This window comes from Nymphalis io, chromosome 27 (assembly GCF_905147045.1).
Source record: "Nymphalis io chromosome 27, ilAglIoxx1.1, whole genome shotgun sequence".
Classification (NCBI taxonomy): Eukaryota; Metazoa; Arthropoda; class Insecta; order Lepidoptera; family Nymphalidae; genus Nymphalis; species Nymphalis io.
In genome coordinates this window covers 3159697-3181864 of record NC_065914.1, presented here as the reverse complement: position 1 = coordinate 3181864, position 22168 = coordinate 3159697, and the positions used below count along the sequence as shown (strand labels likewise).

At 34.6% G+C, this 22168-nt stretch overlaps 1 protein-coding gene and 3 pseudogenes across 1 annotated transcript in view; 2 read left to right on the top strand and 2 right to left on the bottom strand.

The window, feature by feature from the left end:
- LOC126778734 (neurofibromin-like) overlaps positions 1–3575 on the bottom strand; it is a 76713-nt gene extending 73138 nt beyond the window's left edge. The window contains exons 1-2 of the mRNA XM_050502356.1: positions 3291–3575; positions 2743–2886 (exon numbers count right to left, since the gene is read on the bottom strand). Coding sequence (XP_050358313.1) covers positions 2743–2886; positions 3291–3350 — 204 coding nt within the window. The 5' untranslated portion in view covers positions 3351–3575. The remainder of the gene's footprint in view (positions 1–2742; positions 2887–3290) is intronic.
- A 7945-nt stretch (positions 3576–11520) lies between these two features.
- LOC126778733 (cytochrome b-like) lies at positions 11521–13713 on the top strand (annotated as a pseudogene).
- Positions 13714–13921: 208 nt separating this feature from the next.
- On the bottom strand, positions 13922–14905 carry LOC126778909 (NADH-ubiquinone oxidoreductase chain 1-like; annotated as a pseudogene).
- Positions 14906–14998: 93 nt separating this feature from the next.
- Positions 14999–15597, top strand: LOC126778947 (cytochrome c oxidase subunit 2-like; annotated as a pseudogene).
- Positions 15598–22168: the final 6571 nt, after the last annotated feature.

Here is a 22168-nt window from a genome sequence, read left to right as displayed (position 1 = left end):
TTTATGCGTTCTAACCACTAGGCCATCTCGGCTTAGTCAGAGTAAATATTAAGAAATCTGTTGAAATTGGAGCAGCGTGGTGGAATAAGTTCCAAACCTTCACAAAATGGAGAGGAGGCCTTAGCCCAGCAGTGGGACATTAACAGGCTGTTACTGTACTCTGACTTGACATTTAATATTAGCTTGGAGATCAAAAAACACTACGCCAATAATAGTAACTATCTTTTGAGCCATCGAGTATACATTACAGAAGAGGAGATAGGATACCTAACACCCACACAGATTGGAAGGGCCACTCTCACACGCAGTCAACGCGGGACGAAAATTATTCATTTAACGGATCCACGGATATCGGTGTAAACGCGTATTTAATTGTCGAATGATGCAAATGATAAATAATATATTTATGGAGATAATAAAAAAAACGTTTTGAGGATTAAATATGTTGAACGTCTGGCGTCTGACATAAATAGGGCGCGCTGCGGTGATCCCCGCCGGTGTGACGTTGCTGAAACTAGCCGACAGATAACATTCTTGAGCCTAAACTTTTCTACGAGACTGTACTACTTTGTACCTTATATAACGTTTAAGCGCATTGACTTAGAAACTTGAAATTTTGTATGCTAGTCAATAAAAGATACCTAAAAGTGATAGTGACCACAAAATAAGGCGCAGAAATTTTAAACATCGTTTTTTTTACATTTTCTGACGTAAAGGGAGCGCGGTCTGTTGATCATGGCTTACATGCATATAACTCTTGAAAGCGTTGACTTATAAACTTGAAATTTTGTATGCTTGTTAATTAAAGGCATCCAAAAGAAATAGTAATCACAAAAATGGGGCGCAGAAATTTTAAACATAGTGGTTTTACATTTTCTGACGTAAAGGGAGAGCGGTTTATTGATCATGGCAAATAAGCCTAGAACTCTTGAACGCATTGGCTTAGAAACTTTAAATTTTGTATATTATTTAAATGAATATACTACAGCACCTCTAAAGACACTTCTTCGTAGCAAAGAGAAATTACCAGAAAATATTAGGATCTTCTCGGACCAAACTTCCACACAACAAAGATATCTGAAGAATCTTCAAGAGGAACTCGTCGTCAAAAAGATGGAGAAAGCGAGCTTACTATAAAATATATAAAAGGGATGCCGGCAATAGTAAAGTCTCCACCAAAAAACTCCAGAAATTAACGAACGCAATTGCTGCCAATACGTATCAAGTTATTACCAATTATGATGAACTTCTCACAAGCAAGTCACGTCTTACTTTTTTCTATCTCAATGCACGGAGCATCCGCAAACGAGGTAATTTCGACGAACTTAAATGCATCTTGCGAACCCTACCTATCACGACACATATAATCTTAATAACGGAAACGTGGATAGCCCCTGACGAACAAGCGCAACGACTTAAAATCGACAACTACACGCACTATTATAATTACAGGACTGATTCAAAAAGAGGTAGTGTATCAGCTTACATTCATAAGAATATAAAACTACTTATATCCATAAGTAATTATTGCCTCCTGGTAAATATAAAGTTAACTTGGTAACCAAATCGATTCAATATAGGAAGACCTTTTATTACTATAAAGATTTATTATAAAAAAAAAAAACAAAAAGGATGTACAACCTAGTTAACACACAAACAACAAATTTGTGCACCTCCAAAACTCTATATAGATGGTAAATTTGTAACTAATCTTGTGGAAGTTTGTCAAAAATTTAATGATTAGTTTCCCACAATAGGGACCAAATTAGCAAATGAAATACCAAAGGCATTTCATGACCGCCCCTCTTTTGCCTTACCAAAGCCACTAACTAACGCAATTCACAATCTTTCAGATTTCAGCCAAAACTCAGTTACTGAAATCTTAAAAATATATATTTTTTTTTTTTATAGAATAGGAAGGCGGACGAGCATATGGGCCACCTGATGCCAAGTGGTCACCAAACGCCCTTAGACATTGGCATTGTAAGAAATGTTAACCATCGCTTACATCACCAATGGGACACCAACCTTGGGAACTAAGATGTTATGTCCCTTGTGCCTGTAATTACACTGGCTCACTCACCCTTCAAACCGGAACACAACAATACCAAGTACTGCTGTTTTGCGGTAGAATATCTGATGAGTGGGTGGTACCTACCCAGACGAGCTTGCACAAAGCTCTACCACCAGTAACTTAAATTACTACCTACTACCACCAGTAAGTACTACCACCAGTAAGTAAACTGATAATCTCGATGCAAACTGTAGTACTGGTATAGATGGAATCAACACTAAAGCAATAAAATGTACTAAAAATATAATAGCTAGCCTTTGAGAATGCTTTAATGGAAACAATTCAAAAAAATTATATGTACATAGCACAAACTCCTCAACTAATGCTATTGTCAAGGATTTTATGGATTTAACCGGCCTATCACAAATAAACAAAGTTAATAATGTTTTTGGAAAAGTTTTAGATCTAGTTTTTACTTACTATAGTTGGTGGTACTTATCTAGATGGGCTTGCACAAACCACCCTGTATATTATTATACACCACCACCACGCCCTACCATCGTGTATATTATTATACCTATTATATTTTTTTTTAAGGTAGTTAGGCGGATGAGCCGGCCAATATAAATAAAACTTATACCAGCTTTAAATTAAGACTTAATCAAGTTATTAGTATTATTGACATTACATGTTTTTGTAAATAAATATATAATTTGATTAATACATACCAATTCATTGACTCTCTGCAATATTTTTGTTAAGCCAGCAATCACCAAAGAGAAGCGATGCCGACTTATCTGAACTAAACATGCTTTGCACTGTTCTTCATTTATACGAGAATGGAGGTTCTGAGCCCCCGTTTTGTATGGTAGCTGCAATTTGTTTTTGTTCTTTTAATATAATAAAAAAAAATAGAATTTTCCTTTACAAAAACTACAATTAATATACAAGTAATACTGTCGAATGATTTTAATATTATAAATAAATAATAAAAGAAGATTATTTAAACGTAAAGGCTATAGTTCAAAACGATATATTTAAAAAGTAGCTGCAAATCCGGTAAAAAAAAATTAATGTTGAGAAATTTTGCGTAGGCGTAGAAGTATCGTATTTAAATTGACGAAATCAAAAGTGAATAAAGCAATTGTATGTTTAAAATACGTACGTACTGAAGGGAAATAAAATATGTTAATAAATATTTAGTTAAATACATTTGTTACGAAAATTGGGTGGGTCGAGATAAATAAATTAAAAGATGTAATATTTTAATAGTTACTTGTTCTTCGAATCGGGCAATGAGCGAATTAGCCCATTCTCCAGGTTTCTGCGTTCCCATTTTGTTTGTTTTAAATGTATTTTCAATGAAAATAATTAATAAGCTAGTAGTTTGTGCGATCCATTTTTGTGCTTCGAATTTCGATCGATCAATAAAATATTTCGGTGTGGCCAGGCTTCAAAACCTATCCACCAAAAAAATCGAGATTTGACGGAGATTTTTTTTCCTGCCTGGCGTCTGATACAAAAAGAATTTAACTACTAGATTGATCATTAATGGAATAAATTATACTTCAGTCCCCAATATAATATTCTTATATATAGTAAGTAGATTTACTTTTATTATTTTATTTAAAATGTATTTCAAATTAACGTGAAGTTTAAAATTACCGTATTACAATATTATTAGTATTACAAAAAGACCAAGGGGCCATGAAACCGCGACTGAGACGCGCAAATTGACAAACTAATTGATAGTTTGTTTGTTTGTTGCGTATAATGTTGCCATAGTAACTGCATTCCCTGTTTTGGGAGATAAATAATTTTTAGGATTTAATTAAAACGGAATGAGATTATTAAATTTTACTTTTTAATATTTATTATAAAAAATTTTAATTAAAATTTTTTTTGTCTGCCAACTACACCCAAAAACCATTGCATTGTTTGTTTTTGTTTCCGTTATCAATTGTACTTCAGGATCTTTATATGGTACTGGATTAGCATTCTAATCAGATGTTGAAATCTAAAACACACAATTAAATTATTAATAAAGGATGGTTGTCACATATATTTCTATGTTAACCTCTTGACTCGGAATCTAATAATATTATAAATTCATGAAGAATGTTAAATGATATTGTCGTTAGGAAATTATAAATAGGAGAACGAATAAATTAAAATAACATATTTACATATAACGAAGCACTTTAGGTTATTATTGGACTCCGTATTTATTTGTTTACATTGTCGACGAGTTGATATTTTTTATCGAAAATTTTTTAGCTGACGCTGGCAGCACTAACATGATAAATAATTATAGGTTATGAATGATAAAAACTGGAAAATCCTATTATCTTTAGGATTTTAATGCAATATAAGGTTCCGTCGTGCTATGGCATAAATAAACATCACTGAGAAACTATATTTAGGGACAAAATAGTCGTACTTACACGTGAAAACACACGCCGGCAATTTTCTTCTTGATATCGCTTCAACATGAAATAATACGACAATGCGTTATTGTATAACATTCGATATTATATAAGGATTGTTTCTCGGCCTTTTCACTGAATTAGAATCGTTTTCTAACATAAAAATTAGCGAAAATTGAATAATAAACACTATGAACGCACCAACTGTCAAGTTTGTTTCGCTACTTGAGTAGCGAAATATATATATATTTTTTTTTTTTCTCATTCCATACTTGTGTGATCCACATTGTGTGATCTTATAAGATAAATTGTATTATATCCTAAACATAACTAATATTATCAATGCGAAAGTGAGTTTGTTTGTTTGTGTACTAATGTAGTAGTATTAACTATTCAACCGATCATCATGAGATTTTGTATAAACACCAAAACTGGTTACGTGATAAGGGACAAAAGATTTGATATTCTATCTCTGTCTAAACCATTTGTAACGTTATTTTCGTTCTCTTTCTTATGTAAGTGAGAAGGAAATCGTCATTGCGTCTATTAGTTTCTCGGTCTACGAAAATTACATTCAAAAGACGATTATTGTGTAGTACATATATTAATACTCTACTAACCAGTAGAATATTAATTTTAATGGTTTACTCGTAAGTAGAACATTTCATTGATTATGAATAAAATAGAAAATATAATTAGCTGAAAACAAATATTCTAATTTTTATTTTTCATATAAATAACTGCTTACCTAATAAACTAAAAACTTTATTTAAACATTTAAAATATTAATGGTTATTTTTCATAAAAAATTTTTTAAGTCAACTTACTAGAAAAGTAATTAAAGCTAACCATTGCAAATTATGTTTAACTTAGAAGCGTAAATAGCATAATATAAAAAATGGAATATAACTATATTTAAGTACTTAAAAATTAAAAAAAACGCACCGAACCCACAATCTTTTTTTTTGTTAAGCTTAACTAGCTATGATAGATATATTTTTATGAGTACCAACATAAATCTTATAAAGTGCCATAACAATTTACAATATTGACAATTTGATTATTTGACATAGCATGACAAATGACAATTGATTATTTGACAATTTGTTTTGTGATTGTCGTTAAGTGTCGCCGATTTGCTTAAACAAATTAATATTTACTTCAATTGTGTTAGTATCAACCGAGGAATAAACTTAACAATACCTTCCTAAACCAATATGATGGTAAGTTGTTAAAATTCTTATTGTTTTATTTTTTATTTTTACTTATACCGGGGGGCGTATCCTAATAGGATTCCAACAATATTTTTACGCTAAAATTCTTTCAGTAAGAATATTTTGCAAACAACTTTTCATATTTCGGTCGGAAAGGTATTTGTAATGATATGAAAACAGAAATGAATGAAACAAAACCTGTTCCATTGTTAGTTATAAAAACAATATATGAAAATTAAGAAGCATAAGTAGTATATGTAATTATATTTGTATATTTACAATATAATTCTTCAGTTAATCTAAGTTTATGAACTATTTAAGACTACTGTAGTGTTATATGAATTTGGTTCAAGCATATCTATAGCCAATTCTAATTAATATTACATTTATATAAACTGCACATCAATGATTGACATGTACAGACTATGTAAAAATGAATTGTATTTAATTTTTTTTTCTTATAGAATAGGTAGGTGGACGATCATATGGGCCATCTGATGGTAAGTGGTCACCAATGCCCATAGACATTGGCATTGTAAGAAATGTAAACCATCACTTACATCATCAATGCGCCACCGACCTTGGGAACTAAGATGTTATGTCCCTTGTGCCTGTAATTGCACTGGCTTACTTGTACCAACTACTGCTGTTTGGTGGTATAATATCTGATGAGTGGGTGGTACCTACCTAAACATGCTTGTACAAAGCCCTACCACCATAAAATTAATAGATTACAATATTTAAACAAAACATTAAATATTGCATTCTAAGTATCAGAATCTTGCAATTAATGTAAACAATTATTTCCCATTGTTGATGGGGCTCTAATGGTGTTTCATAGTTGCAATTTCTATGGTAAAAATGAGATAATATCAACTAGTTATTTTACAGTTCTATTATAAGTATTTATTTCCACTAACTATGATAATGTAATATTTCCAGGATTGTGTAGAAGAAAGCAACCATGATCCCCTGTCGGTGCCCATATCGACACCCTCCAGCGGTGACATCAAACCGGAAAAGAAGAAACCGAATGAGAATGTGTCTCTAGCTGATAATAGCTTATTGGTTGGTATGATATTGTATATATATATATAAGTCTGATATTTGTCAGTTAAACAGTCGAATGATAGTGTGGTTAATAAATCTCGAATTTTAATTTCATAAATGCGGCATTTATATTTATAATTCAATTTGTGATCAGTGGTGAAGAATCAAATTGTGATGTATGAATCATGTCTGCCACATGTGTATTCACCAGCCCCTTGGATCAGCATGGTGGAATCCAAACCACCCCATGAGAAGAGGCTCATTTATAATTATTTTGTATAAGAAGTGGAACATTATATAGAAGTACCATATATTTCCGAATATTATTTAATTCTCAGACAATTCACGCTCGTATGCATGATAACGTTTCAGATGTAGCGGACGCTCATATCAAAGTTAGTCCTGCATCACTCAGCTAGCGACGAGGGAACAGCCTTCCACGGAGTGGTTCCTCACGCGAGCGGCCGAGACCTTTGACAAGTGCAGGGTATGTACATTGTGCTTTTGGTGGTTTATATATAAATTGAGAAAATATGTTTAAAATATATATTTACAATTTGACAAGCCGGTTGGCGTGGTTGCCTTTCACGCCGAAGGTTGTGGGTTTGATTCCCGCCCAGGCCAGGCATTTGTGTGCATGAACATGTCTGTTTGTTCTGGGTCTCAAATCAACAGTCAATCGTTGTCCACTGCTGAACATAGGCCTCTCCCAAGGTGCGCCAAAGCTCCCTGTCCTCCGCCTTCCGCATCCAGTTGGTGCCCGCCACCTTCTTAAGGTCGTCGGTCCACCTGGCTGGAGGGCGCCCTACGCTGCGCTTGCCGATTTGCGGTCTCCACTCTAGTACTCGTCTGCTCCAACGGCCATCGGTCCTACGACATACGTGACCAGCCCACTGCCACTTCAGCCTGCTAATTTTGCAAGCTATGTCGGTGACTCCGGTTCTTTTCCGGATAATCTCATTTCTGATACTCCGAGCATAGCTCGCTCCATAGCACGCTGAGCGACTTTGAATTTGTGGACTAGTCCCGCAGTTAGTGTCCACGTTTCGGCACCGTATGTCATGGCAGGTAAGACGCATTGGTTGAAGACTTTCGTCTTCAAACATTGCGGTATAGACGACTTGAGGACTTGACGAAGGTTGCCAAATGCTGCCCATCCCAAGCGAATTCTTCAATCGACTTCCTTCTCGAAGTTGTTCCTACCGACTTGTATTATCTATCCTAGGTAGGTATATTCACTAACAACTTCGAGAGGTTTCCCCTCGACGTATATCGGTCCCAGCACGACATGCCTATTGAACATGACTTTGGTCTTCTCCAGGTTCATACCGAGACCGACACATCGGGAAGACTCGCCTAGGCTACGCAGCATTTCGGTGAGTTGTTCCAGCGACTGCGATGTGGTCCACGGTGCTGTAGCCTGATCGAAAGCCGGCTTGCTCTGGGGGCTGGAACTCGTCAAGTCGTCTGGCGAGACGGTTCGTGACGACTCTTGAGAACAGCTTATACACGTGACTCAGGAGGGAGATTGTTCTGTAGTTTTTCAAGAGGGTTTTATCACCTTTCTTGAAAAACAGTACCACCTCACTCCCGCTCCACGTTTCTGGGGTCTTGCCATGTTGAATGACGGAATTAAAGAGGCTTGCTAGCTCTTTCAGGACCGGAGTCCCGCCTGCCTTAAGCAACTCTGTTGTGATTCCGTCATCTCCCGGAGCTTTGTTGTTTTTAAGCTGTTCTAGAGCCGCCCTAATCTCGCCTTGGTCAACGACCGGGAGCTCTTCGGAGTAATAGCGCGTAAGACGGGCGCGCTGGTCATCAATACTGATTCCCACGGGTTTATCCGATCTTGAAGAGAACAACTGCCCATAAAACATCTCTACTTCTCCGACAATCTCAGGCCTAGAGGTAACGACCCCACCATTTTCAGTTTTAAGTTTTGTCAGATGCGGCCTCCCAAACTTGCGAGCGAACACTTTCGATCCCCGATTTTGCTCGATCGCAGCCTTGATGGCACGGGTATTGGAGCGTCGGAGATCGTGTCGCGTCAGCGTTTTTATAGTTCGATTTAAGGCCTTATCTGATAAAAACGATGGTAGTTCTCGTCGTTTTCTCATGAGCTCGAGTGTCTCAGCAGACAGTTTTGGTGCGTTGTTTCTTCTCTGTGGCGGAAAACACTTGCGGGATGTGTTTTGCAGTATTTTGACCAGCGTGTCGGTTTTCTCATCAATGCTGCTTACGGTTTCCAACGCGGTGAATTGATTTTGAAGTTCCATTTGGAACTTTTCAGAGCCTTGAGCAGCTTGGAGCATGGTAGGTCGGAGAGTAGACCTTATCATTCTCGATCTTTCGGCTTTGAAGTCGATATTTAGAGTGCCTCGAACCAAGCGGTGATCACTTCCGGTATTAAACCGGACACTGAAACATCTCTAAATATGTGCCTTTTATTCGAAATTATAAAGTCTATCTCGTTCCTTCTCACGTTATCGGGGCTTCGCCAGGTCCACCTCCTCTGAGGCTTCTTTTGAAAGAAAGAATTCATCAAAAAGAGCCCCTGCGCTTCGAGAAAGTTTACCAGCATTTGCCCCCTGTGATTTCTGCAGCCCAAGCCGTAAGGTCCGACTTTCGATTCACCGCTATCTTGTACTCCCACTTTAGCATTAAAGTCTCCCATAACAACATTGTAGTGGGCCCTCGAGGTGTCGTTGAGGGCCTTTGCGATGTCCTCGTACATCGCTTCGACCACATCATCAGAGTATGTCGAACTTGGCGCATATACCTGTACGACCTTCAGGGAGTACCTGTCGGAAAGTTTTAGGACAAGGTACGCTACCCGGTTCGACACACTACTGATTTCCACAATGCTGCTAATGAGATCCTTTTTGACTAGAAAACCGACACCACCCTGGGAGAGGTTATCACCTTCGCGGAAGTAGAGTAAGTTACCAGACTCTAGTTATCGTGTCCTCCCCCTGTCTTCGGACTTCAGATAACCCCAGTATATGCCAGTTTATATGACTTAACTCTACTTCTAATTCCATATATACCATAATAATTCCATATATTCCATATAAACCATATATTCCATATAAACCATATATTAAGAGGAGATTTTAAGGACAAGATTGCCTTATGGATTGCAAGGCTGAAAGTAAGTGGTCCAAGCGGATCCCCCTGCTGTGCACCAACTTGGGAAAGTATTAGGGAATTCTCGAAGAAGAGCTTAGAAGGGAACTGATAGACCTGTTAAAGAAATGGATAAAGAGAAGGAATGTTTCTACTGACCTCTTCAAGGAGTACGTCCCTTTCCACTGAGTTGAACGCGTTCTTAAGATCTAATTTTATCACTACACAATCTGCGTTCCCTGGTTCTGCTACAAATGTACGTGTTGCGTGTATTGCTCCCTCACACCCCATTTGGGTTCCGAACCCCAACTAGTGCGGCTGGAGGTATTTGGCCATATCCTCTCTAATAGCACGACACCCTAGCTTAGCCACTAAACGACGAAAGATGCTCCCCATTGCAATTGGTCTAATGCCCCCATCTTTTTTTGACAGCGCGCACAGACTCGCCCCGTACATATATGGACAAACTTCCGGATTTAATTGCCCACTAAGAAGGAAGTTACACAAATCAACCAAAGATTCAAGCAAATGTTGCCCGTTGTCCCCTGCAAAATTCGTGATCAGCTCTTTTAAATGAACTGGTTGTTCCATTGGTCTCAATACACCTTCTTATAATGTCGCACAGTCTACCGGCCGCTAGGTTCCTCACTCCCTTAGGAACATGCCTTAACACCCTTACAGATCTCCTGAGTGAAGCTAGACCATCAAGGACATTGATAGGAGGCTGTGAACCCAGAGATGGTGCACTTATACCGTCGTCGTCGGGTTGATGGGACTGCTGCGCGCTAGCGGTCCCGACAGGGAAACGAGCCACATCCTTATGTTTATGCCCTTTATGTATTTTAAGCCCATGCGAGTTAAACGTTCGCGCCGAACTGGGGCAATGAGGACATGTTAACCTTAGAAAACTCATGTTTTACAATATTATAATAATATCATTGATTTTGAATGTGAAAATTACATTTTAAAATATTAAATTAAAAAATAATATATATATATAATGAAATTATTAAAATGTCAAACAAAGTTTTGAAATTTTAAACTGTTTGTGTTCCGCTCGGGTTGAACTCTTTCCAGTTGAATAAACGCAGCACTAGGTGGCATTGTGAAATTTAGCAATTGAATCTTTAAGCTCTTGATGATTCGTTGGGTAGTTTATAAAGTTCTGTTCAGGCCACCCACACATTTATTATCACTCCTTTATAACAACACCAATTGTACTTATTAATTTAATTCCTTCACCTCCCCTCGTCTTCACGTGTGGTTCAACTGTTCGTTTTCATGTCATTAGGAAGGTCAAAGGTTTAGCGATTTAATTATCAATTTTTGATTTTGTTAAGTCTTCGTCACGTCATATGTATATTTGAACGTCCCTTTTTGTCGTCATCTCTGGGTAATCCGTTTGGATAACATTATCACAAATGAATTACACATATATATGTATTTTTAACACAACAATAATTGATAATACGCACTTATATAATTTTATTATATAAGTGCAAATCCAAATATATATATATATATATATATATATATATATATATATATATATATATATATATATAGATGTAGATTTGGATATATATAGATTATTTTAAGATATATATCGTAGACTAATTTTTGTTAGTAAAGAATAAATAAATGAATAAGATTAAGTAGCTATCAATAATCTTTTCAGAAAATCGAAGGTCGAATGACTTCGGACCAGGATTTGAAGTTGGCTGACACGCTCCGGTATTACATGCGGGACGCGCACGCAGCCAAGGCCGTGCTCGTGCAGAGACTGAGGTGGGAGACTCGGATACTTTTGTTTATTTCAACGAATAAGACATTACGTCTCAGCTCCTATGGTTGGTGGCGCTTTGATGATATAAGGGATGATTTAGATATCTTACAGTGCCGATGTCTATTGGCGGTGACAACGTCCTTACGAGAGTCCTACCAGTCTTTACGAGAGTCCGATTTAAAATTGGATTTAAAATTTTTCTTTTTTCTAAGTTGTAAAATAGATAGTAAATAAGAAATGAATAATATATTACGCCTATATTTATTTGTTTTAGGTGTCTATGAAGTCATATGAAGCAGCCAATAGGAATCTAGAAAGAGCGACGGCCAAAAATAAGGATGTCCACGCTGTAAGTATTTTTTAACAGATAAAATAAACTTAACACATCCCTGTACACACATAAATACACACTACATTACAATAATATTCGAGCACTGTCACATACGTAAAATAAGTTTTTTTTTTTAACAAAAATTTAAGGGTTCACAGATAAGCGAAGACCAAGTTCATACAACATTAATATATATGTGGGGACAAGCTAAATATTTAACTTAAATACAAAATTACATATCAGATTTAAGAGAGTGTGAGAGAGACCATGAAAATTGACACATATAGAATTTTTTATTGTGAGAGAGTTCGGTCCTCCTGGCTGGCCTAGGCCAGTCAAGGTACGGGCCTCGGGGTTGCCCCCCCTACCCGGGCTGCTCCTCCTCGACGGTCTTGACCGTCGCGTCATTTCATTCTGGCCCAAAGGGCCAGGGTCTCAGTGACCCAAAGGCTGTCTATAATTTTTATTGTGATTTTTATATTACTAACAATGCTGTATCTCGCCGCTAGATGGCGCTGCGACACGTCAATTTGTATATCGTTTGATCGCCATGACAAATTATATATCACTTGTCTTTATGATACGTAATAAATGATAATTTTTTTTAACTATATATTATACAGCTAATATTGATATAGCAATTTATAGAGTAAATTACATTTGCCGAAATTGAAATTATGGTTGACTAATTCGAACTTTACATGCTAACGGAGAATCATTTTTCTTTATTTATATTTATTTACATATTGGACGAGGAATTTATTATGACTCATTTAACTTAAAATATACTTGAATAGTAGGAGTTATTATTTTATTTTTATTAATAGCTACAGCATTTATAAGCTATGTATTACCTTGAGGTCAAATATCTTTTTGAGGTGCAAACAGTAATTACTAATTTACTATTATCCGCAATCCCATATTTAGGAACTTTATTAGTAAATTGAATTTGAGGAGTATTTGCTGTAGAAAATGCCACTTTAATTCGATTTTATACTTTTCATTTTTTATTTCCTTTTATTATTTTACTATTAACTATAATCCATTTATTATTTTTACATCAAACAGGATCAAATAACCCATTAGGGATTAATAGAAATTTAGATAAAATTCCTTTTCATCCATTTTTACATTTAATGACTTAATTGGATTTATTATTTTTATTTTAATATTAACTCCATTATCTTTAATTAATCCTTATTTACTAGGAGATCCAGATAATTTTATTCCAGCTCATCCATTAATTACCCCAATCCATATTCAACCTGAATGATATTTTATATTTACTTATGCAATTTTACGATCTATTCCTAATAAATTAAGGAGAGTAATTGCTTTAGTAATATCAATTTTAATTTTAATCATTTTACCTTTTACATTTAATAAAAAAATTCAAGGAATTCCGTAACAGCCTGTGAATGTCCCACTGCTGGGCTAAAGACCTCCTCTCCCTTTTTGAGGAGAAGGTTTTGGAGCTTATTCAACCACGCTACTCCAATGCGGGTTGGTAGAATACACATGTGGCAGAATTTCAGTGAAATTAGACACATGCAGGTTTCTTCACGATATTTTCCTTTACCGTAAAGCACGACATGAATTATAATCACAAATTAAGCACATGAAAATTCAGGGCAATTTTACCACGCATTCTTACCACTGGGCCATCTAGGCTCTCAAGGAACTCAATTTTATCCTATTAATCAAATATTATTTTGATTTTTAATTTCAATTATTATTGTATTAACTTGAATTGGAGCACGATCAGTTGAAGCTCCTTATATTATTACAGGACAAATATTAACTATTTTATATATTTTCATATTTTATTATTAATCCAATTTTAAATAAATTTTGAGATATTTTTTTTTAAATTAATTAATGAGCTTGTTAACTAAGCATTTGTTTTGAAAACTTAAGAAAAAATAATTATTCTATTAATTGATTAAATTATACTAAAATGATTTAATAGCCTAAAAATATTTTTAAGCCTATATATAATATTAAAAAATTTAAATAAATAGGTGAATATATTTTTCAACATAAATATATTAATTTATCATAACGATAACGAGGTAAAGTTCCCCGAACCCAAATAAATAAAAAGATATAAAAACTATTTTTACATAAAAATAAAGATAAATCATAACCCCTAAAATATAAATAATAATAAATAATAATCTTTTAAATAAAGTTCTAGAATACTCAGCTAAAAAAATTATAGCAAATCCACCTCTTCTATATTCAATATTAAATCCAGAAACTAATTCTCTTTCACCTTCAGCAAAATCATAGGGAGTTCAATTAGTTTCTGCTGTTAAAGAAGATATAAAACATAATCTTAAAGGTATTATTATAAAAATAAATCAAATTAAAATCTATAATTAAAGTAATTTTTGACATTATAATTTAAGTTATTCTTACTTTATAAGAAATAATAATGAATAATTTGAATTACAAGTTCAACCAGCAATTTTCAAAGTATAAACACCAATTCTTGTACAACATAAAAAAAATACCTAAATTAAACGAAATTATATTAAATATATAAGGAATTACTATCCAAATTATTAAAGATAAAATAAATCTTATAATAGGAGTAAAATAACAAACTAAATAATTAGAATAATTAAAATAAACTGATCTTTAGAAAATAATTTAATTGCATCACAAAAAGGCTGTAATAAACCTATATAACCTATACAACCTATCTTAATAGGTCCTTTTCGAATTTGAATATAACCTAAAACTTTACGCTCCAATAAAGTTAAAAAAGCAACCGCTATTATTACCCCAATAACTAATACATTATTTATATTAATATTCATTTAATTGAAATTGTTTCAAATATTTGATCCTTTCGTATTAAAATATTTATTTTTATTATAGAAAGAAACCGACCTGGCTTACACCGGTTTGAACTAAGATCATGTAAGATTTTAATGATCGAACAGATCAAAATTTTAAGTTATCCCTAAGGTAATAAGGTAAGGTAAGAAATGACAACTTGATCTAACTTTAATTATCGAAATAGAGCTTCCCCATTAATAAAACAAATTATTTTTCTTCAAGATCATACTCTTATTACTTTTTATTTTAATTACCGTTATAGTATCATACTTAATATTAAATTTATTTTTTAATTCATACATTAATCGATTATTATTAGAAGGACAAATAATTGAATTAATTTGAACTATTTTACCAGCAATTACTTTAATTTTTATCGCTCTACCATCTCTTCTTAATAACCCTTTAATTACATTAAAATCCATTGGACACCAATGATACTGAAGTTCTGAATATTCAGATTTTAATAATATCGAATTTGATTCATATATAATGAATTCAAGAGAAAATATTAATAATTTTCGATTATTAGATGTAGATAATCGAATTACTTTACCAATAAATAATCAAATTCGTATTTTAATTACAGCAACCGATGTAATTCATTTATGAACTGTTCCATCATAAGGAATTAAATTTGATGCTAATCCTGGTCGATTAAATCAAACTAGATTTTCCATTAATCGACCAGAATTTTTTATGGACAATGCTCAGAAATTTGTGGTGCTAATCATAGTTTAATACCCATTGTAATTGAAAGAATCTCAATTAAAAATTTTATTAATAGAATTAATAATTATCATTAGATAACTGAAAGCAGGTATTGGTCTCTTAAGCCACTTTATGGTAACCTAGCGCTTACCACTAATGAAAGAATTAGTTACATTATAACACAAATATATCAAATTTAAATCATTACATCATCAATCAATCATTAATAAATATTCTTTATGTTTTTTTTATATGTTAATTAATTTTTTATAATTTTTTTTTATGAATAATATAGTTATTTTTTTTAGAGTGGGAGATTATTTCTTTTAATTCAATAAATATTGTGATTTCAATTTTATTGGGTTGAATATCTTTGTTATTTATAATATTTGTTTCTTTAATTTCTTCTTCTGTTATTTTTAATAGAAAGAGATATATAAGTTTTCCTATAATTTTATTAATTATTAGACCTAATATAATTAGAATTTTTTTTAGGTTGGGATGGTTTAGGATTAGTTTCTTTGTCATGAGAAGGCCGACCGCCTCGCAACGCGGATGCGTGAAGTCCTCACGGAGTTTAGGATAGCTCGCCCAATGAAAACGGGCAAGCTTAGAGTCTTGGATCTCGACGATGCCGCGACACCAACAGAAGTCGCGTCGGCTGTTGTAGATGCGGGAGGATGTTCGGCGGAGAACGTTAACGTTGGTGAAATCCGTCGAACATCCATGTTGCTTGGCGTCGTCTGGGTTCGATGCCCTCTCTCCGCCATGGTTAAAGTCACGGCGGCGGGTCGCATTTTCCACACTGGATGGTCGCTGGGGCTTCGAGGAGCACTTCGAGCGCCTAGCCCCCCGGATCGAGATGGTAGTGGGTGACATGCACAGACTGCTGCCTAATCTCGAGGGACCGAGGGAGGAAGTTCGCCGTCTCTATGCCGGTGTCGTGCGATCGATGGCCCTCTACGGGGCACCCGTTTGGTGTCACAGACTATCGGGCGTCCGCCGCTGCAGGACTAAGATCCAAAGTTCGCAGCGGAGAGTGGCCATTCGCTAGTGCGGGGATATGTAACGAAATCAGTGCATGTAACTGTAGTGTTTTGCATTTTCCTAGCTTGTGAGTTTGTTTTTGAATTAGACTTGAATGCATCGTAGTGTGTCATATTACTTTGTTCTGTTGTTTTTAAATGTTCATTATCTGTGTCTTCCGTTAGTGTGTGTGTATAATGTAATTCATCTGCTACTTGTTGTTTAATCAGTGTTAATCTATCTTGTTTAATATATTTATTATTGCCCTTCGTTGATCCGCTAATCTTTGCTCTGTAATGTGTGTAAACTCTGGGTATAAGTTTATAAACTCTTCATACAAACGTTTTCTATAAGCGGTCTTATTAGTCTCTAATTGTGTTATTTTCAAATAAATCCTAATAATTGCTTCATTGCATTCATTTGTCCATTTCATACGTTTTCCTGTTAGTGTGTTAAGGGATGTTTTAAGATTTGTGGCGTTTTGTTGTATCTGAGTTTGGATTACTTGTAATTCTGTTCTAACTTCATCGTAAATCTGATCAATGGTTTCTTGTGATAATAATTTCTTTTGTATAATAGCTCTACGTTGGTCACCAATTCTCTGTCTGCTTACTTCCATATGTGGATATTTATCTATAAATTTTATATGTAATGAAGAAAGATATGAATTTGTGTCTGATTCTAAATTTGTAAGATATAGGTAGGTACGTAGGATGAACTTATTCATTTCCATACTCCACTTTTTACGTTTTTTTACACCACTGGCGGTGGGCACAGGTTCACTGACAAAATTTGTCTCCTGTGCAACATCTGCCAGTTGAGCACCGGTTAGTGATGAATTTGGTGAAGATGCATACAAAATTGGTGATGAAGAGGGTATTAATGGGAATAAAGATTTGGAGGATGAATTAGAAGTCTGCGTGGACTCTTCTTCTAACGATGGCACGTTAGCCTGTATATATTTTTTTGTTTTGGACCTAGTTATCATATTATTTCCACAAGTAGCTAGGGACATAAAAGTCAATCACAGCAGAGCCCTGCATTCACTGTGATAAGGGTAAATTAAATTAGAGGTCCCCTTGTCTCTAAAGTTCGCATACTAACGACTAAGCACCCCCTTAGTCATGGAGCCCTCGGCGTACGCTGTTCCACCTTGGCTTGGGTTGTATCTCTCTTGGTCTGTCTTCTCATCTTAGGCCAATCCAACATGAGTAGCTCTATTGGCATAGCCCTAAGAATCATTGAAGCGCACAAGCCCCACCATGTCGGCAACGTAAAGATACGTCGGTGGGGATATTATTATTATATAACATCTCAGTTCCTAAGTTTAGTGACACATTAAAATTGTAAGGATTGGTTAATATCTCTTACAGCAGGCAATGTCCATGGGCGTTGGTGATGTCTCACCATCAGCTGATCCATTTACGTGCCTACCATTTTTTGTTTACGTTGTACTATTTGCCTTTACTAAATAAACGTTTCTTGTTTCTCAATTATTCAGGTAACGACAGTTCACAAGGCGAATATAATGAAGCTCTCTGATGGCCTGTTCCTAGAAACCTCGCGTTGGCTCGCACAGGAGTACCCAGAGATTGAACACAACGACATGATTATCGACAACTGTTGTATGCAACTTGTTGCTAGGTAAGATTATAAAATAATATATAATACATTTAGCATACAGAAGTGAAACCGATTTTATAAAAACCTCGAATTGGTCTTTTTAAATATTGATATAAATAACTCACTAAATTACTTCGAACACATTCAACAAATCACAAGTCGCGCCGATAATGAATTAATTACCTCACTCTTTTGTCCCCAAACAAAATGGCGGTTTTAAATTAGCGTGCGTTTTTTTAGCGCTGTTGTAGAGATCAACTATTCTTATAACATATATATACATACATACATATCAGCAGTGAATCTTAACTGAAGGCTGTGGGCTTAATCCGAGCTCCGCTGGGCTTTATCTCCTGCTCATCTGTGAAGGAAAACCTACATGACTCTGATGATATTCTGTCAAATGTGTCACATCCAATAACATGCATTGGATTAGCATAGTGGCATAAGCTGACACACACAACACAGCATAATCATTTCAACTATCCAGCTTTAGTGTAATTACAGGCACGAGGGGTTATCTTAGTTCCCAAGGTTGGTGGCGCATTGGCTATGTAAGCGATGGTTGACATTTCTTACAATGCCATTGTCTAAAGGCGTTTGGGTACCACTACCCATTAGGTGGCCCATATGCTCGTCCGCCTTCCTATTCTATAAAAAAAATCCTAGCACCAAGAAGAGGTGTAGCCACTAAACCACATTAGAGCAGCATGTGACATTAACTAACTTTATATTTTTTGTTCTTTTGAATCTTTCCAGGCACAGCGATAGCTGACAAGAATGTCGCGAACCCAATAGCTATGATTAACGCTTCCATCGATATGCTAGAACACCTCGGTCACCACTTCCATGCTGACCTGATAAGACGAGCTGTTAATAAGACAATCAACGTTGACAAGGTCCTCACCTCGAACGTGGGTGGTACAGCCTCATCGACGGAAGTGGTCAACCACATTATGGGTAATATTGGACGTTGCTAAGTATTTAATTGGTGTTTATCATGATAATTTATATTACATTTGGATTTTAAGTTTTAGAAGGAAATGACCAAATGTCTCTTCGTTCAATGCATAAATCAAATTGGATTATATTCAATAAATTTTATACATAAAAAGTAAATGTTTTAAGATTTCTGAACTGTAATATATATATATATATATACTAAAAAGGATTTATTATCATGATAATTATTATTATTTAATTGGCTTCCCCTGTTTTCTAAATACCCCGTAGCTAGTATCTATCGCAGAAATCAGTTATTATTGATAAAAATAAATTGAGAAGGAACTAATTGTTACATTTCTTTTTAAAATTTTAATTTATAAATGTAAATTTGATTTCAAAGAATGGATTTATAAAAAAAACAATATGTCAATTATGATTTTAAAAATGGAACCAATTTAAAAATTTAATGTAAAAACAGATGCACAATTAATTTTAATAACAGTTTCCTGATGATTAATATAATATATAAGGTTTATTCGGATATGAGCGAAATTCTCTAATACCAAAGCGATTGTCTTAAGCGATATTTCGCTAAACATTGTATTTAATTGTACATTATATGAACACTCAAATTTACTATTTATGACGTAATTAATGTTGCCATTAACCTTCTCCTCAAAAAGAGGAGAGGAGGCCTTTAGCCCAGCAGTGGGACATTCACAGGCTGTTACGGAATGTTGCCATTATCATATGATTAAATATATGAACGCAATCATATTGATTGGTGATATGTCGGTAGGATAACCGCTTACATTTGAATCGTATCGGATCGGCTGTCGATTAATATCGCTTATCTGAACCTACCTTTATATTGACATATTTACACTTCACTAAGACTATAATTTTTGCTAAATCATATTGAAAAATGGTCTTATAAGTGTAAATAAATGAATTTATTGTGTTATTTAAAATTTCAACCAAATAACTAGATATTTTTTTATTCTGTAATAATGTTATAGTTGCCAATTGTAGTCTGTCCGATTGGTATTTATTATCTGTCATTGTTGATAGTTTTCGTTGTTTAACCATATATTATATAAAAGCTTTTTAAAGTCGATAAGTAATTGCAGTAGAATTGAAATTGAGATTTTGATATTTTTTTTTATTAAATTGTATATTTAATGAATCGCACTCTTTCTAGCGCCGTTTAAATCATTAATTTTTTTTATTTTATTTATTTATTTTATTTGGGAAACAAACAGTAACATAATACACAAATATATGATTGAAAAAGATAATACAGATACCAATTAAGTTTCCACTTACAAATAATACAGAATTAGAGCAATTTGAATACAATGATATGAATTTAATTAAATATATTAATTAACTAATCTAACCTAATATAAAATCTGAAGAGAAAAGCATTTAATTAAAATAAAATAATGTTAACAATAATAAATTAATAAAAATACATCAAATTACATCCTCTTTAAAAGTAACTCTAATTACGATTATCTAAAACATTTTTAATTAATTTTCTAAAATAATTTAGTGAGGTTACAAATAAGTCAATAGTTCCTACAAGATCGGAATATAAAACTGTTTTGTGTGAATTTGGTTCTTGTAGTAGGTACATCAAATAGACACTGGTGGCGAGAACTTAGTCTGGGACATTTAAAATTTATGTTGTATAAAAGGTAAGGGGAGTCAACTAGATTCCTTATAACTTTAAATAAGAAAACCTGATCTCTCAATATGCGTCTGTCGGCCAAAGGTGATAAATTATAGGAACAAGAATAGGAAGCACTTTGTTGTACTTTAAACTCAAGGTGTTTAACAAATTTTGTTTGAACTTTCTCTAACTTGTCAGTGTAGATATTATATTGAGGATTCCAGATTACGGACCCATACTCGAGAATTGAGCGAACATATGCATTATATAAAATAATTAAAGTTTCCAAGCCTCTGAAGTCTTTGCCAATCCTGAGTACAAATCCAAGCACCCGATAAGCCTTTGCAACAGCATGGTTGATATGTGCATTAAATGTGAGTTTAATGTACTTCATTTTACAATATGTATTATAATTAGACGAATTTTGTATATATTATCTGTAATTTTAAGTGTGATTTTTTTTCTGTGCAAAAATATGTCGTAACAAAGTTACCCGAGTATTCTGTTAAATATTTAATTTACATTGTAAACAAATAAATACGAAAAATTTAGACGGTCGTTTTATTATTGTTTTCGTATTTTCGAATTTTTTCAATAGATTTTTATATAAATTCGATAAGTGTGTATTTGCCATAATAAAAGTAAAACATTGGGCGTCTTTCGGAGACTATTGCGTCGCTATCGCTAAGCTTAGGGTATATAATTGCACGCGTTTTTTTACAAGCTTTTTTTTAATTTCACTTGTTAGTATTTTTTTTTTTTTTTTTATATCGCCGGGAGGGCAAATGACTCTACTCCACCTGATGGTAAGTGGTAGTAGAGTCCAAACGCGACGACGGCCAGTACAGACGGGAAAAACGTTCTGCACTAGCCGCCTTCGCCTTGCCGGCCCGCAAGATGCCTCTTCACGCCTCGTTTGAAGGAACCCGGGTTGTAAGAGGAGGGGAATACGTGAGCTGGTAAGGAATTCCATTTTTTGGAAGTGCGACAAAGAAAGGAGTTGCCAAATTTCTTTGTTCGCGATGGAATTGATGTCACAGTTAGGCGGTGACATCGAGAACCAGCCCGCGTGGACTTAAGAAGGAAGGGGGAAGCAGGAATTAGAGAGAATAATTCCTCAGAGCACTCGCCGTGATACAGTCGATAGAAAGCGCTCAGTGCTGCTATCTCACGACGCAATTGTAAAGGTTCAAGGGTGTTTGTGACCTTTACGTCGCCAATAATGCGTACGGCACGTCGCTGCAACCGGTCCAAGGCCTCAAGTAGGTACTTAGCGGAGCCATCCCAAAGGTGCGAGCAATATTCCACGCAAGACCGTACCTGTGTTTTGTACAGCAGGCACAGTTGTTGTGGCGTGAAAAAGCGCCGCACCTTGTTCAGAACTCCGAGTTTCCGTG